This window comes from Salmo salar, chromosome ssa07, assembly GCF_905237065.1.
Source record: "Salmo salar chromosome ssa07, Ssal_v3.1, whole genome shotgun sequence".
Lineage (NCBI taxonomy): Eukaryota > Metazoa > Chordata > Actinopteri > Salmoniformes > Salmonidae > Salmo > Salmo salar.
This window is the reverse complement of record NC_059448.1, coordinates 22253998-22272111: the sequence shown is the minus strand read 5'-3', so window position 1 is coordinate 22272111 and position 18114 is coordinate 22253998. Positions and strand designations below refer to the sequence as shown.

General features: G+C 42.2%; 1 protein-coding gene and 1 long non-coding RNA gene across 2 annotated transcripts; one reads left to right on the top strand and one right to left on the bottom strand.

Moving 5' to 3' along the window:
• Positions 1–1741: 1741 nt before the first annotated feature.
• cldn7a (claudin 7a) lies at positions 1742–12316 on the top strand. Its single transcript, XM_014206825.2, has 4 exons — positions 1742–2354; positions 4785–4949; positions 8962–9046; positions 10108–12316. The coding sequence occupies exons 1-4, from the start codon at positions 2132–2134 to the stop codon at positions 10280–10282; spliced, it is 648 nt and encodes a 215-aa protein (XP_014062300.1). The 5' UTR covers positions 1742–2131; the 3' UTR covers positions 10283–12316.
• Positions 12317–12330: 14 nt separating this feature from the next.
• Positions 12331–15062, bottom strand: LOC106608725 (uncharacterized). Its single transcript, XR_001329570.2, has 3 exons — positions 14811–15062; positions 14084–14429; positions 12331–13814 (listed from the first exon to the last, which is right to left on the bottom strand). It is a non-coding gene; the product is annotated as an uncharacterized lncRNA (long non-coding RNA).
• Positions 15063–18114: the final 3052 nt, after the last annotated feature.

Below are 18114 nucleotides of genomic sequence, written 5' to 3'. Positions count from 1 at the left end.
TCTTTTAGTTGTCTACACCTGTCTGAAAACAATCAGAATGTGGAGAAGATCAGGACAACGGATGCATGTTAGAATCAGGTATAAACAGGGCTACTGGCTGCAGGGTGGGGAGATGAAGGGTGCTGGTGGAGCAGGGGAGGGCGGAGATTCAAGGGATGGAGGAGGGGGGATTGAGGAGGGGGCTCAGCCCTGCCCTTGGGACATCCTGTAGCCTACCATGCTCTGTGAGAAACACCCATCAAGCTCTAACTATGTATTATTTTACCTTTAATCTGCTGGTAGCTTGCAAAAATCCCAGTTTTCTGGCACTGCAGATATGATTTCCTCCCGAGCGTCTATGATCATAGCTTCCTCCCAGTGTCTGGCTGTGGATCGGCGTTTCCTAGCTGTGTGAAGTCACACACACTGTGGCGCCAGTCATGTTGCTCTCGGGACAATGGCGGTCATTGTTTTACGATTACAGCCCAATCACAACCAGGAAGTGAAGTGAAGTGCTCATTGGATGATTGATTGATTCAGCCAGCATGACAGCTCTGGGAGTAGTCCCGTGTAGCTCAGTTGGTAGAGCATGGCACTTGCACTGCCAGGGTTGTGGATTCGATTCCCATGGGGAACTAGTATGAAAATGTATGCACTCACAATTGTAACTTGCTCTGGACAAGAGTGTCTGCTGAATTATGCATATTAAATACTGTAGGGAGATCATTATATGCGGACTAGATGGGTAAGGGATCAGATTCGGGGTCAGTTGATTCAACTATAGGCCTACTCTAACAAGTAGTGCCAAACAGAATTGGCAATGATTCCTTTACTGTAGCCCATGACAAAATATATAAAATATGAACTCAAATGTGTTTGCAATTGATTCAAATCAAGACTAATTTGGCCGCAAAAGATGAAATGATTCCTTTAGAAAAAATGCTGAAAACCATCAGATTCCAACTGGCCCTACCGGGGTTGGAGTCGCTTCCATTTCAGTTGCAGTCAATTCAGAAAGTAAACCCAATTCCAAATGTTCCTCATTGAAGAGAATTGGAATTGTGTAATTTCAGTGTACTGAATTGACTGGAATTTAGCCTTTTTCAAATACCTGAAACAGCTTTGTCCTGCAATCTAGAGCATAATCATTATGCCTAATTCTGTGTAAAAAAAATATGTCCATTTGTCTGCTTAGGTCATCTAAGCATACCACTTTACCTGTCCAATTGTCATTTTAATGAGGGTGTCATTCTGACTGTTGTAATCACACATCTCAATGCACTGCACTAACATGCTTAGGATATTACATCCAATTTATAACACAGCACATGGGATCATAACACACAGCATCATCAATACAGGCACATATCCTGGCATTATAATTAATACACAAATATCAGGATATTATCATAAGGTACCAGATTACATTTAAACCAAGTATTTTTCTGCATATGTAAGCATACCTCTTGATCTGTCTGTTTCCTCCTGACTGGAGGTCATTTTTTATAAGAAACTAAAAATGCTTATCTGTATCGCTGCTAAAATCTGGGTAAAAGATTGAAAGGAATGTGGTTGTTATTCAGTACATTTAGTAATTGCTTGCTTTTCATATCGGGGTCAGCCCGATATGAACTGTACCGTGGTTTTTACAGTACCGACTACCGACCCACTAGAGCTAGAGCAACAACCTCTTCCTCGGAATGCAGGAGTAGCCAAATCAATGGGCGTGACATAACGGTAACTGCCACGGGAGGAGGGGATGAGAGAAGAGACCTACGCATCACCGGGCACCGGACACCTCTCGCGCGCACACCATCCAGAATTGAAATATTCCGTCCGCACTCTCACTACTACAGTATTCAAGGCGCGGCTCGAACTATAACAGACAACAGGTGGAAAGGAGATAGACAAGCAAAACTTTTTCACAACTCAGAGATTGTGTTTACTGACTCCGCTATTCTGCCGCGTAAAAGGAACATAGGTAGATAGACCTAATTGGAAGGATAACTACAGCAGGTGTAGTGAGAAAGGGGAGGCTGCAAGAGAACCTTAGCCTTTGGACACACGCACCCAAAGGATTCTTCGTTTTTTCGTCAACAGAAACGTATTTATTTAGGAATCCAAATAATCTACGAAATCTTTTTTTTTCAAGATGGCAAACTCGGGAATTCAACTTTTAGGATTCGCCCTGTCACTCGTCGGTGTTATTGCACTCATTGTGGGGACCATTCTGCCACAGTGGAAGATGTCTGCGTACATAGGAGACAACATCATAACGGCGGTTGCCATGTACCAAGGATTATGGATGTCATGCGCTTTTCAGAGCACAGGGCAGCTCCAATGTAAAATATACGACTCGATCCTGCAGCTCGACAGTAAGTATAGATGCTTTAAAGCGGCAATCAGAAGTTGAAACAATAAGAAAGCGATCCCCGCCCCTGTTTTGTTAAAAAAACGTGATGGCTGTGTCTGGAGAAATACACCCACGCTCAATGTATAGACAGAGCTATGGATACAAGAACTGACCATCCATAATATGAAAATGATAGTTTTAACCATGTTTCAAGGTTATATAGTGTTTGTTTACGTTTACTTTTGTTATATTTTGGGTTCTGATGGGGTAGGACAGTTGAAGTAAGCTCATGAGGCAGTTATAAGTTATATTCTTCAAGAATCAATGGGTATATATCATTAATTTATACATTCCAAAAAGGGATGTAGCAACTGCAGATTGCCCCTTTAAGCAAAATATTTAATTTATGCCATGCTTATTTTTTCTTTCACTGTCTGTGACTATATGCGCATCCTGTGCAGCACTTTATTGTATATCCAGTATTATCTAATTATCAAAGGAGGATTTCCATGAAGATGGTGACTTCACTTGTGTCAGGAAGTCTCATGTTGTACCAGTAAATAGGATTGATTGACGGGAGATACAGGTGAGCAGACACCTGAGACGGTCGGCTGAGGTTCCCCACACTCCCCTTTGTGGAGCAGTGCATCCTCAATACAGCACATTGGTGCCACTGACTAACAGGCTCAGAGCTGTTAGTCAGTCATTGCCCCTCATGGTTATCCTTTAGTAGCACCCTTCGTGTTAACATACAGTGGGATATTGTTAACTTCTGGCACCCTCTCACCAACCTCCCCACCCTCCTCCACCCCTCTCTGCTGTATATTCTCACATGGCTGGGCCGCTACACCCCCTAAGTGGTAAGGCCCCTACTTGCAGGCCCCTGCCCATTCATCACCAACTGTTCCCTGGCATAGAGAGGGGACTGGGGGCTGGCTGGGGCTCCAGATGCCAGAGACGACTTGGTCCTAACGACCTAACGGTAAACAACCAGAAGAATACAGAACACAGGAGTAGCCATGGCGACAGCAGCACAGTACCCTGTACAGGAATTTGACCTCCTCCTCCCACTTCGGTTCGCCCCAAACCCTTAGGGCACCATGATGAGGAGAACCAGGGTGTGATTTAATATAACTCCCCATCTACTCTTGTTGGTTTGTCTGTTCATAGTTGTTGGTGTGAGGGGTTCCATTGAACAGAGAGGCTTGTTCAGATTCAGAACACTTGGGGGGGGTCCCAGTTTTAACTTGTTGTAACTGCACCTGCTGACAGAGAGCAGGTTTGGGGGTTATTGGAAGGGTACAAGGGGGGTCAGGGTGTTACAGTGGAGTACAGGGGGATGGGGTACAGAGGTGATGGGGTGATATTCCATGGTAGCCCCAATTTGCATGTTGGTGAAAGGACTCTCATTGTGGGTTTAAAGTACAGCAGAAGATTAGTATTTCTTCCTTCCTTCCTTCCTTCCTCTCTCCTCCTTATCACGCTCTTCACCCTCTTCACCTCTCCTCCCTCTCCCACCCCCATCCAAAAATCAAATTTTATTGATCACATGTGTTCCTAGCTCCAACAGTGCAGTAGCATCTAACAATTCACATCAATACACACCAATCTAAAAGTAAAAGAAAGGTACTCTCCCCCCCTCTCCTTCCCTCCCTCCCTTTCTCAGGGATGGAGGGTTGTGTTTGTGAGCTCAGGGATGGCCTGGACTGGCACAGACTGGTTCAGGGTGGACCAAGGAGGTACTCTCCCTCTCTGTCTCCCACCCTCTGTCAGTTTTATGAGGGAGGTGACAGATTAGGGTGTCCTGACAGTAGCTTTCACTGCCCCCTTCCTCTCAACAAAAGCAGATGGAAGAGAGAGAGCGTGAAAGAGAGAGAGCGAGACAGAGAGAGAAAGGGAGAGAGAGGGGGAGGGAGAGGGAGGGTGTATCTCAGGGTTTCTCATCCAGGAAAAACACACATTAAAGTATCCTGTCAGCGCACATTAAACCCCAGTGATACATAGAGCTGTGTTCATACAGTCACTTTTTGAAATCCAATACTTTGTGAACACCATACTGTATATGATCCACTGTTGGGGTTGGATTGTGTTGATAATGCATATTTTATATTTGTTCACACCTTTTGCTTACTTGCTGATAAAAAACGAACGTTTATTAATTGACTTTTGCAATATATCCCACATGCCTATAAATGAAAGCTTTCTATACAATATCCTTCTATAACTGTACCATATCTATCTATCTCTCTCTCTCACACACACCCTCCCTCATTCTCTCACTATCTTGCTACTCCTTTCCCTCCTCTCCCTTATCCCGCTCTCGCTCCCCTCCTTGGTGTGTGTGTGTGTGTGTGTGTGTGTGTGTGTGTGTGTGTGTGTGTGTGTGTGTGTGTGTGTGTGTGTGTGTGTGTGTGTGTGTGTGTGTGTGTGTGTGTGTGTGTGTGTGTCTCAGGTGCTCTCCAGGCCACCCGTGCCCTGATGATCGTTGGCATCATCGTATCCATCGCTGGGCTGGGCGTGGCCACCATGGGCATGAAGTGTACCACCTGCGGAGGGAACAACAAAGTGCGCAAGTCTCGGACCGCCATGACTGGAGGCATCATCCTACTGATTGGAGGTGAGAGAGGGAGATCAGGAGAATCCCCACAAACACATGTATTTTCTTAGGGTCCAGAGTTTTCCCTACATGATTAAATGACTTGGTCATGAAAATCTCAGGGCCCTACTTTTGTAACATTATTTTCTAAGCTGGTCTGAGATCCATGCTCATTAGATGACTTGGTCATTCTGGTCCATACCAGGAGCTATAGAAAGAGATCAAGAGAATCACCACAGTCAGTTGGTCACCATTATAAATGAGGGGTTTGTTCCTCTGTCTGGCTACCAGCTGCTCTCCCACTCATCTAAACCTGGCGAAGGCCTTCGGGTCGAAATGTTGCACAATAAAAGTCCCACTCTTCTACCCAGGTTCCCCTGGAGATCACAGAGGGAGAGAATGGGCACGTTTTACTGACTGTGGCTATTATTCTGACACTATTCCCTATTTAGTGCGCTACTTTTCACTAGTCAAATGTCACTGGTGGTCAAATGTAGGGCACTATATAGGGAATAGGGTGTCATTTGGGACACAGCTTGTTACTGTTATATAAGAGGTCATTAGAAACTCTCATAGAACAATGCCAGTAAAAAGCTAATGGGTCTCAGAGTAGAAAACAATATGTATGTTTTATTGGCACATACACCAGATAGGTGCACTGAAATGTGTTGTTTTTAATTTTAGTAGACACTCTGATCCAGAGCAATTAGGGTTAAGTGCCTTGCTCAAGGGCACATTGACAGGTTTTTCAACTAGTCATCTCAGGGATTTGAACCAGCTACGTTCCGGTTACTGGCCCAGTGCTCTTAACCACTAGACTACCTGCAATGTTACAGGTCTAAAGTGTCTCAGAGTAGGAGTGCTGATCTAGGATCAGTTTTGCCTTTTAGATTATAATGAACGAACCAGCATGCAATCTTGGATCATGTGAAAACTCTTATAGGACAATGGCAGTATGGTTTGGGGGGGAGGGGGGGGGGGGGGTTTAATAGCTAGCCACCCATTGACTTCTTGAGAAGTGTTTGGCTCCCCTCTCTCAAATACCTATTGATGATGCCTGGATGTACTGATCTGCCATTGTCTTACGTCAGATAATGCTTCAATTCCGCCTGCACTGATCTGTCTCGTAATGGGATAGCTCGAAAGTAGTCTGGCTACAATGTGCTATCATAACATTACCTAGGTAACATTGTCTGCCGAACCCCATTTATGCCTTAAAACCATCTCAATTAATCTAAGCTAAAACAATAAATCTGTCAGTAATAGGGCTGTGGCGGTCATGACATTTTGTCAGCCGTTGATTGTCAAGCAAATAACTGCCGGTCTCATGGTAATTGCCTGTTAATTAACATAAACACGTTTAGCATCTGCTGGCTTCCACGCATAGCCTATAAACCACTGATGCAGACCTTTGGAATGTCTACATTAACATTAAGTATAATACATACATTTAATATAGCCTACACCATCACAATAAAACCATTATTTATTTCAGACAGGTCTAAAGAAACATGATATGAAGAAAATGTAGTCTATTTCAGAAGAACAGAATAGCATGCCCCGACGTTATGTTCGGCCCTGATCTGGCTATGCCATATGGCTGTGGGCTACACTAGTTCATTTAGCAGACAAGATTGGCAGAGAATTCCGTGGCAATATAGTATGAAGAATACAATTGAAAATAGCTGAATAAAATAGAAAGGATATTTTCTCCAAATGATTTCAGAGGGAGTGCGCACATGTGGCTATTCTTTATTGAGCAGGTAACAAAGAAACAGGTTCTCCAAATACTTAATTTCGAGTTATTATGCACCTTTAATTGTGATACAAACGTTGGGCTCTATGTTTTGATTTTTAATACATTCCAAGGCTGCATGATGTGACTCTAATGATGATTTGAAAAAAGTCTCATGAAAAGCATGAGCTCTGCTGTGTTTCTTGCACAGGCTGCACACACTTCATCAGTCTCTCATTCACAATTTGACAAGCACTTGATAATATTCTCACCAAGCCTCAAATTTCCCGGCGGCATCCTCCTTGTGTGGCCGTTTTGCCCTTGGGCTGAATATAATAATTATAATTCCCTTCTCCCGGCTGCTAATCGCTGTGCTCCTAAGCACCTCTCACTCACATGGGTCTCTCAGAGATCTCAATTCTTATTAGCCAATGCCCGTCACGTGATCGGGTCCATCTCACAGGCATCTTAGCTTCGAAGTAGGGTACAAGTGGAGACAGACACATCAGGGATATAACTGCGCGTGTCCTTCTTATCTCATTCCAAGGAGCATATTCAAGATGTTAGAAGAACTGTCCAAATTTACTTTTCATCAGCCAACAAGATGAGTAGGCCTAACGAACAGCAAAAGCACTAACCTATGTCAATCTACTATCCCCCACAGTACAAAAGTTGACCTATTCTGTTGGTTCTGTATGAGAAATTAATATTCCAAAACATACTCTTGGACAGTTGTGGGATGCAATAGATCCCAAATTAATACAACCACTCGCATCAAAAACCTTTTAAAAGCAATGAGTCTGACGCAACAGATCAGAACGTTGAGCTTAAAATGTTGATAAACTATTAGGCTATTTCTTCACATTATAAGCGCAGCAATGCACACACGCAAATGTTCCAAAATGCAATCAATTAGCGGGAAAACACTCTTCTCAAAATTGACCGCAAGTGCGATTACGCATGGACCGTTATCATGCACCTGTCTCGGAACAGGTGCAGGCGGAAAAATAAATGTCATCTATGCACTTAAATAGCAAATGGGGGATGCTTTTCCTGGGGTTCATTTTCATACCAGCCAGGTAGGCTACACTCCTGTTGTAAAGCGAAGCAATGTGCTTAATATTAGGAAAGTTGAGTAAATATAAATATAGTTGGCCTAGCCTATAGAAGAAAGCTGATGGGCTCCTCCTCTTTTTAATATAGGCCATCAAAACTCTGGTTTCTCACGCAATTGCATAGCCTATTGAAATATTTCGTCACATGAGCTGATGGGCTCTCATGAAGTGTTTTAATTAGATTTTCGATACATTTGCATTGATGTTAGAGAGATTAGATGGACAATAGAGTGCTGAGTACCAGGCAGTTAGCAAGTTTGGTAGGCTACTAATGACCAGCAGCAGCATCAGAGCTTGGAGAAGCCTAGTTACCGTGAGTAAACGTTCACATGGAATTTAACTACGGTCATTCCTGCCGGTGTGGTGGTAATACGGCCACCATAACAGCCCTAGTCAATTATTTTTACGTTTTTTGGTGAGGAAGTCTTAGTCGCACCATTTTACATCTAGCAAAGGAGTTTGTGCTTTCACAAGCAGTATTTCTGAAATTGACAATGTGCACGAAAGCTAGCTTAAATTTGTCCAACATTAGCTTGCTAGCTGAGCCAGTCACTTCATATAAAACGAATAATGGGATGCTGCTAACCAACCAGCTACCTTGTGCTGCACACGCAATGCTGAATGCTTCCACCAAAAGCTAGCTGTTTTCATGAAGAAGATGCGCTGCCTGTTCTGTCTGTGCCCAGAATCAGATAACATTCCCTCTTACTTTTGGGGCAGCATGTCTACAACTTGAGGGCAATTAAACAAGCCAAGCAATCCGATTGTCAGTAAGGTAGAGTCAGCTAGGTAGCTATGTCAGTAAACTACCTACAAGTTAGCTAACGTTAAGCAGCTGATCAAGTCACTTGCGTCTAATGTGCTTGCACATCATTTTACTAGGAGGACGCGACCATTTTGTTTTTATTTTCTCCCATTGCAATTGATAATTTAGCTATCTATTCTGCCTATTTCATAGGGGATCAATGAAAGCGCAGTGACATCATAAATTAGGAAATATGTTTTCATATTTGAATGGCGGATGCTCTGGAATATTAAAATGTTAATATGAGTTACACATCCTACAAAACTGATCGGTTGAGGGATGAGCGTCGCTTAGGACTGACACCATCTGACGTAAAACAATGCTGATCCATCTGATCCCTCTTTTTTTGTACGTGAATGTTTTTTCTTTCTCATTCAGCTCTGTGTGCAGTAGTGGCCTGTTCATGGTTCGCTCACAATGTCATCCGGGCCTTCTATAACCCTTATACTCCTGTCAACACCAAGTAAGTCAAATATATTTATAAAACCCTTCTTACATCAGATGATGTCACAAAGTGCTGTACAGAAACCCAGCCTAAAACCCCAAACAGCAAGCAATGCAGATGTAGAAGCACGGTGGCTAGGAAAAACTCCCTAGAAAGGCCGGAACCTAGGAAGAAACCTAGAGAGGAACCAGGCTATGAGGGGTGGCCAGTCCTCTTCTGGCTGTGCCGGGTGGAGATTATAACAGAACAAGGCCAAGATGTTCAAATGTTCATACAAATAATAATAATCACAGTGGTTGTAGAGGGTGCAACAGGTCAGTAACTCAGGAGTAAATGTCAGTTGGCTTTTCATAGCTGATCATTCAGAATATCTCTACCGCTCTTGCTGTCTCTAGAGAGTTGAAAACAACAGGTCTGGGACAAGGTAGCACGTCTGGTGAACAGGTCAGGGTTCCATAGCCGCAGGCAGAACAGTTGAAACTGGAAACAGCAGCACAACCAGGTGGACTGGGGACAGCAAGGAGTCATCAGGCCAGGTAGTCCTGAGGCATGGTCCTAGGGCTCAGGTCCTCCTCCAAAAGAAAGAGAATTAGAGAGAGCATAGTTAAATTCACACAGGACACTGGATAAGACAGGAGAAATACTCCAGATATAACAGACTGACCCTAGCCCTCCGACACATAAACTATTGCAGCATAAATACTGGAGGCTGAGACAGCTCTGGCTGCCTACACAATTCCTGAATATTTTTTTAGGGCTACATTAACCTGTTTGCGGCCTTACAAAAAAAGATTGCAGTTTTTAAACTGCAGTAAAGTAACTGCAGTCGACTGGTATTTCGGACGCAGTAATTGCAGCATACTGCAGTTAAACTGCACTTTAACTGCAGTTATACTGCATTGTACTGCAGTTATACTGCACTATGACTGCAATCTTTTTTCGTAAGGGCGATAATGGACAAAACTATGTTTTATTATTGTAAGGCTATAGGGGCAACTTAAGGTAATGTGTTACCGAAGAATGTAAGAACACTGCTCTAAAACCCTGTCTTACTCTTCTCTCCCTCTCCACACTCACAGGTTTGAGTTTGGAGCAGCCATCTTCATTGCCTGGGGAGGTTCTTTCCTGGACGTGCTGGGGGGAGCCATGCTGGCATCTTCCTGCCCCAGGAGTAAAAAGCCGGTGCCCAAATACCCCGCCATGAGTGGCGTGAGCGCCCGCTCACCCCCCAGCAGCACCAAGGAGTATGTGTGAGTGCCCTCTACTGCCGATAACCGGAATAACAGAAGCTTGAACATGAAAGAGTTTGTACATGGAGTCGAACGTGACTAGTCTGTTGTACTTATGGGGCGAAATGTTTGTCGCGCAAAAGAGCACAGATATGTATAAGAAATACCGTAAACTTCATTATATTCTGGCACCGTGATTTAATCTGAATCTTTTCTTCAACAATGTGTAGTAAGGATGCGGTTATTTAACTAGAGTTTAGTAAACTGAGCAATGCATAAAGAGTAACGCATGAGTTTCAAATTAAACCAGCTGCCAGATTACAATGAGATTTACATTTTTTTTTTTTTTTTTTGCACAGATCTGTGCTCTTTTGGACAGCGTAAATGTTGCCCATGAAGTTTGCATTTGGGGGGCATATCGGGATAGCATGACAGGATGACAAAAAAAGAAAGAATTACTGGATGTGAATATAGTTTTACAGAGTAGACAGCCCGACCCCCCACCCCAACAAGACTATCATGCAGTAGTTTGTTTTTGAGTGACGTCTCTCACCCCCTCCCAACATTCCACAAATGTTTCTGAATTTATGAGTGGGCCTCACAAATACACTGTAATTGGTTATTGGATGCGCCTTATATTAACAGACCGTGTCTTAGGGTGTATGTTCTCGTATTACACACACACACACACACACGCACACACACACACACACACACACACACACACACACACACACACACACACACACACACACACACACACACACACACACACTTCTCGTATTACAGCCAAGATGCAGCATCATGGCAAACACTCTCACCCCCCTGTAAGAAACACTGTGTATTTAATTTAGCATTTCCATTGTAATTGAAGGTAATAAATTAAACTCGGTGTGGTGCTAAGGGCATACTTTTGGCATACTCAGGGGATGGCTATGTATGTATAATAGCAAAAGGGACTAGCGCGCCACCAGTTCTTTTACAATGGAGTTTTCTGTAGACATGACTGTCTCCAATGGCGTTCAAGCCAAGTGTTGACTTCACACTAGTTGTGAGTGACTGCATACACTATGGTGAATCCCCAAGCAATTCACTACTGCACTCCAAAAGGGAGAGGGCTTTTCACACAGGCCTGCAATATACTCTATCCCATTATAAAATATCTTTCACCACAGTCATTCTTAACAGGTGCCTTCACTATTACTAAGGAGTTTGTTTTTATTATTGTAATACACTATATATATTATTATCATCATCAAACAGGTTTTTATTTATGTGTTTGACCATTTGTTAATTACTCTGTATGAAGTCTTGCTCTGTTCTGATGTCCACACTAGCAGTCTACCTAGGACGGAGCAATATGTTTGGAATGCATTCTATATAGTATGCTAGAGTTGAGTTCTGATTGTAGCCTCTGTTTGTGTTTTAAATGTAGCAGAATATGGTAGTACCATTCCCAAGTGCTAGTGTAGTCTTGTGTCTCCAGTTCAGTCTTGTGTTTTTGCTTTTAGCTTTAGATGGCATAAATCATATTTTATGTTTGATATTTGTGATCACCGAGAAAGCTCAACCATCCTGCCTTTGACTGAAAAGATGCTCAGCAGAATTTTAACCCTGGGTGCTTTTGTATTAGGTGATGTTGTAAGCATAGAAATACAATTATTAGATTGTAATGGTAACTAGATTACTAAATAGTAATTATATTTCTATGGTTGTAAGATGTCCAAAAGGTTTCTAGAAATTTTTATTTTAATAAATGGCCATGTAGCTTACAATATAATACATGTTCTTGTACAATTTGTATATCTAGCCCGTCTTTCTTTTATTGAAAGTTGATCCAATGGTTCTTGTTTTCTCATAACAACAGTTAAAATGCAATATTATAACTATCAATATCCCAATATGGAACATCTCTGATAATAAAATACACAACAGGAATATTATACAACGGGTGATTTGTGTTCTTTGTCGTATTTGGTTCGACATGGGGGCTCGTATTTGGCTGTTTAGAAGTACGACATGGGCGAGTGTAATTCTGGAGGTTGCATTTCAATCATAATGATATAATAAATGTTCCATTAAAAAAGAAAAGCTCTTCCCTCCTTTATTACCAATCATGAATTATTATGCAAAAATCATCACATTTTCATGCAAACATTCCCAATGCACATAAATAGTCCATCCATTTAAGCCATGTGATCATGACAGCGCCACTATTAGCTATGCTGTGAAATGCAATGTTTCAATGAAAGTAGTGACCAGTGTACAAGAAAGTTACAGGCATTAGTTAGGTCAACATTGTCCTTATAGTCCACACGAAATATCGGATGTGTCCCAAACGGCACCCTATTCCCTATATAGTGCACTACTTTTGACTATGGCCCATAGGACCTATGTAGGGAATAGGGTCCCGTTTGGGACTCACACTTTATGGTAAAAAAAAAAAAAAAAACCTTTAAACAACGAAGAAGAAAGTAGCCCTTCTGGACAGGAATTATGCCCTGACTTGATGCTTAAATTAGAATCCGTGCATAGAAATATGTAAAGTTTCATCGTCACATATTTAACAGTCATTCCCACAAAGTGCACCATTACGCAATAACATAAGAAAAAACAACATAAACCATATATTATATCAACTCTTTAAAAGAAATGTGCGGGGAAATAATAGCCATCCATAATTGATTTAAAACAAGGTAATAAACCAAAAATGTTTTTTTTGTAAATAGAAATGATCAGTAGTAACCTTTTCCAACTGTCCCTGCTTTCCAAAACAGTGATTATTCAGCAGTAACCTGATACTCCACAAGGTGAGAGAACCACAGATTTAGGTTAAATCACAACGGACAGTAGCTCAATGTTCCACCTGTACGTTACATGTTAACAGGCTTCCGTCCTGCCTTCTTCTACACAACATCCACCTTGTAAAATCAGTAACCAAGAAGAAAACTGTATTCATAGCCTCTGTGTGCTGATCTAAGATCAGACATGCCTTTTAGATGATATTAAATAAGATTCTATAGACAAGTGGGGACCTGATCCTAGATCAGCACTCCTACTCCATTTCATTTTACATTATCATTTAAAGAGTGCAACTTTTTTTCAAATGTAGCCCTTTAGAAGCTTTAAAGACGAGCCACACTGTACTTTCCCAAGTGCAGATAGTCCACTACAGAGGTAATACGAGTAGAACAAGTTTCAGTACAATTCATTCACAGTATAACAACAGACAAGTTAACCGCAATATACAAGCTTTTGATGCAAAGGTCTATAGAATCCTAAAATTAATGTCTAGAACTAATGTCTAGAATTCCGGCAATAGAACTGTCCCTCAATGTGCCACGATGAGCTTTTCAGCTATGATATTCTAGGCCAAGCTTCAGGGGAGGTCACTTGTAAAGTTGATTGATCAAGGTCAAATTGATTCAGTTGAGTTTGGCTTCAAAGATCTTCATTGGCACATGTGGTGTGGTTTAGGAGATGGGTGAGAGACACAGAATATTATTATTGGCCATTATTATTCATGATGTCATCCACGTCCTCATCCCCTAGGTCCACTGGAAAAGGTAAAGGTAACAATTAGTTGAATATCTACTCATACAAGTGTCAATAAGGTTGAGAATAATCATATTTTATTCCTATTTTGATACGATTATATAGTGGTGGGGAAGCTGGAAAGATGACAGATTCTGGTTTTAAATGTCTCCCTATCTTGGTCTATACTCATAAATCCTGACATAACCACAAAATCACAATACAGTAGGCATACATCTCTTTCTCAAAATATGTGGGTGTATAGGGAGAGGAATATTTCCACTTTACTCACCTTTCTTGGAACGACCAATTTGTCCGAGCTTGGGCGCCCGCTGCCCTAGTCTCTGGGGGTTGGGCCTCTCATGCCCATTCTGTGCTACCGGCCTATGTCCCGGGTTGAACTGGCCGGCCGGACCGGGCTGTCGCGGGCCATTCGATGGAATCAGATCTGGCATTCCTGACGATCCGTACATCTCTCCCATACAGAAGGTCGCGCGCAGTATTTCTCCGTTGAGTCCACTTGGTGTCCTCCTATTCTCTCTTCTCACGTCGAGGTTGGGTTTACTTCCGCAATGGCTTTCAACAGTGTTCTGGGATTTTTGATAAGCGAAATCAGCAGAAATAGTGCTTTGACACACCTACGGATGGGGAAATAGTTGCCATGAAATTAGTTGCGTTCCTGAGTATTAACCAAATAAAGTGCGCATAACGGGAGAATCTCGTTTGCCGATGAAACAATATTGACGAATTAAGTCTCTTAGCTACATAATTACTCACAGCATTGAGCCTATGAATTATATAGTGGCCTACCTGTACACATAAACATTGTGTTCCAATAGCCTATACAATATGGTTTCATTTCTGGACTTAAGTGTAAAGTGTGGTGTGTGTCATGTCAATGTCCATATTTGCCAAGCCGGCCTGGGCTATAAGAAAGCGTAACATGTACCCTTTTCCTTATAACTAATAAATAACAGACGTTTTGTGTATAATAGTCTAACTATAAACAACACTCTTACCTTAAAGATCCGTCGTTTGTATGAACAAGATTAATCCCGGTAAACGGTATATTCGATGTTATTCTACCCCCGGCAGTTGTTGTTTATTTGCTCCTTTCGTGTCGTGCTTGTTTTAGGAAGTCTCCGCTTAAAGGAACAGCACCTTCTGTCGTAACTCTCACTGGGGGATTTCCTAGTTGTTCTGACTCACACACATTGCTCTTTCTACGTCACTGCGAGGGACTGTATTGAAACGTGGGTGTACTAGAACCTACCCGCGCCATCCACGCAATATATACATAACCTATAGCACCAACCACACAAAATAGGTGACTCATCTGCAGTAGCTGGTTTCTTCCAGATGCATTGAGGTCAAATGGCAGATAAAAAAGTTTGGACACACCTACTCATTAAAGGGTTTTCTTTATTTTTACTATTTTCTAGAATAATAATGAAGACATCAAAGCTATGACAAAACACATGGAAACATGTAGTAGCCAAAAAAAGTGTTAAACAAATCAAAATAGATTTTAGATTTTAGATTCTTCAAAGTAGCCACCTTTGCACACTTTTGGCATTCTCTCAAGCAGCTTTATGAGGAATGCTTTTCCAACATTCTTGAAGGAGTTCCAACATATGCTGAGCACTTGTTGGCTACTTTTCCTTCACTCTGCAGTCCAACTCATCCCAAACCATTTCAATTGGGTTGAGGCCAGGTCATCTGATGCAGCACTTCATCACTCTCCTTCTTGGTTAAATAGCCCTTACACAGCCTGGAGGTGTGTTTTGGGTCATATTCCTGTTGAAAAACAAATGATATTCCCACTAAGCACAAACCAGATGGAATGCCGTATCACTGCAGAATGCTGTGGTAGGCATGCTAGTTAAGTGTGCCTTGAAGTCTAAATAAATTACAGACAGTTTCACCAGAAAAGCACCCCCACACCATCACACCTCCTCCTCCAAGCCTCATAGTGGGAACCACACGTGCAGAGATCATCTGTTCACCTACTCTGCGTCTCACAAAGACATGGCGGTTGCAATCAAAAATCTCAAATTTGGACACATCATGACCAAAGGACAGATTTTCACCGGTCTAATGTTAATTTCTCGTGTTTCTTGGCCCAAGCAAGTCTCTTCTTATTATTGGTGTCCTTTAGTAGTGGTTTCTTTGCAGCAATTCAACCATGAAGGCCTGATTCACGCAGTCTCCTCTGAACAGTTGATGTTGAGATGTATCTGTTACTTAAACTCTGTGAAGCATTTATTTGTGCTGCAATCTGAGGTGCAGTTAACTATACTGAACTTGTCCTCTGCAGCAGAGGTAACTCTGGGTCTTCCTTTCCTGTGGCGGTCCTCATGAGAGCCAATTTCATCATAGCGCTTGATAGTTTTTGCGACTGCACTTGAAGAAACTTTCAAAGTTCTTTAAATGTTCCATATTGACTGACCTTCATGTCTTAATGTAATGATGGACTGTTGTTTCTCTCTGCTTATTTGAGCTGTTCTTGACATAATATGGACTTAGTCTTTTACCAAATAGGGCTATCTTCTGTGTACCACCCCTACCTTGTCACAACACAAGGAAGGAAGGAAATTCAACAAATTAACTTTAAACGAGGCACACCTGTTCATTGAAATGCACCCCAGGTGACTACCTTATAAAGCTGGATGAGAGAATGCCAAGAGTGTGCAAAGCTGTCATCAATGCAAAGGGTGGCTACTTGGAAGAATCTCAAATGTAAAATGTATTTTGATTTCTTTAACATTTTTGGTTACTACATGATTCCAAGAGTGTTGTGAATACTGGAGTTAACCTTTCTGATTATAACCTTTTTCGGCAAGACAGATCTTCCAAAGGTGGGGTAGTGGAAATCTTTACCAAGGAACACCTTCAGTGCTCGGTTGTCTCCACCAAGTCTGTCCTCAAACAATTTGATTTTCTGGTTTTAAGCATTAAACTTTCAAATAGCTCTTTGTTGACTGTTGCTTTGTGCTATCGTCCTCCATCTGCACCGGCCTGTACCCTACCTGCCCTGAGCTCTCTCCTGGCCCCTTACACTAAGTCTGAATTTGTCCTGCTAGGTGACCTAAACTGGGACTCCTAAAGCAATGGGACTCCCTAAATCTTTCTCAGATTATTACCAATCCCACAAGGTATGACTCCAAACACCCAGAAAAGGCTACTCTCCTTGATGTTATCCTCACAAATAATCCTGATGTTTTCTGTAATGACCTTAGTGATCACTGTTTTACAGCCTGTGTTCATAATGGCTGCTCAGTGAAACAACCTGTCCTGATTTTTCATAGACGCTTGCTAAAAAAGCTTTAATGAGCAAGCCTTCCTTCATGAACTGGCCTCTGTAAAATGGTATAGAATCAGCTTGATCCCCTCTGTCAAAGGCGCTTGGGCCTTCTTTTTTGATATTTTCAGTGGTATTGTTAACAAACACGCCCCCATAAAGAAAATGAGAATTAAAAACAGGTTCAGACCCTGGTTCTACCGTGATTTGCAGAGTTGCTCCACCTCAAGAATTCCATTTGGCGAAAAGCTCGGCACCAGCATACTCAGGCTGACTGGCTCTTGTTCAGGCAAATGAGAAATAAGTGCACTCAGGCTATCCGGAAGGCCAAAGTTAGTTACTTTAAGAAGCAGTTCTCTCTCTCTGTGGGTCTAACCCCAAGAAGTTCTGAATAACGGTTAAAGACCTGGAGAATAAACCCTCCTCCTCACAGCTGCCCATGTCCCTTAATGTTGATGATGTGGTTGTTACTGATGAGAAGCACATGGCTGAGCTCTTTAATCACCACTTCATTAAGTCAGGAATCCTATTTGACTCAGCCATGCCTCCTTGCCTGTCCAACATTTCCTCATCTCCCACCCCTTCTAACGCAACTAGCCCCGACGCTTCTCCCTCTTTTTCCCCTGCCCCGCTACAAAATTTCTCCCTGCTGGCGGTTACTGAGTCTGAGGTGCTAAAAGAGCTCCTTAAACTTAACCCCCAAAAACCATCAGATGGTTTAGACCCTTGGTTCTTTAAGGTTGCTTCCCCTATCATTGCCAAGCCTTTCTCTGACCTTTTTAACCTGTCTCTCCTCTCTGGGGAGGTTCCCATTGCTTCAAAGGCAGCCACGGTTAATCATTTATTTAAAGGGGGAGATCAAGCTGATCTTAACTGCCTATTTCTATTTTGCCCTGTTTATCAAAAGTGTTGGAAAAACTTCTCAATAATCAAATGACTGGCTTTCTTGATGTCTATAGTATTCTCTCTGGTATTCAATCTGGTTTCTGCTCAGGTTATGGATGTGTCACTGCAACCTTAAA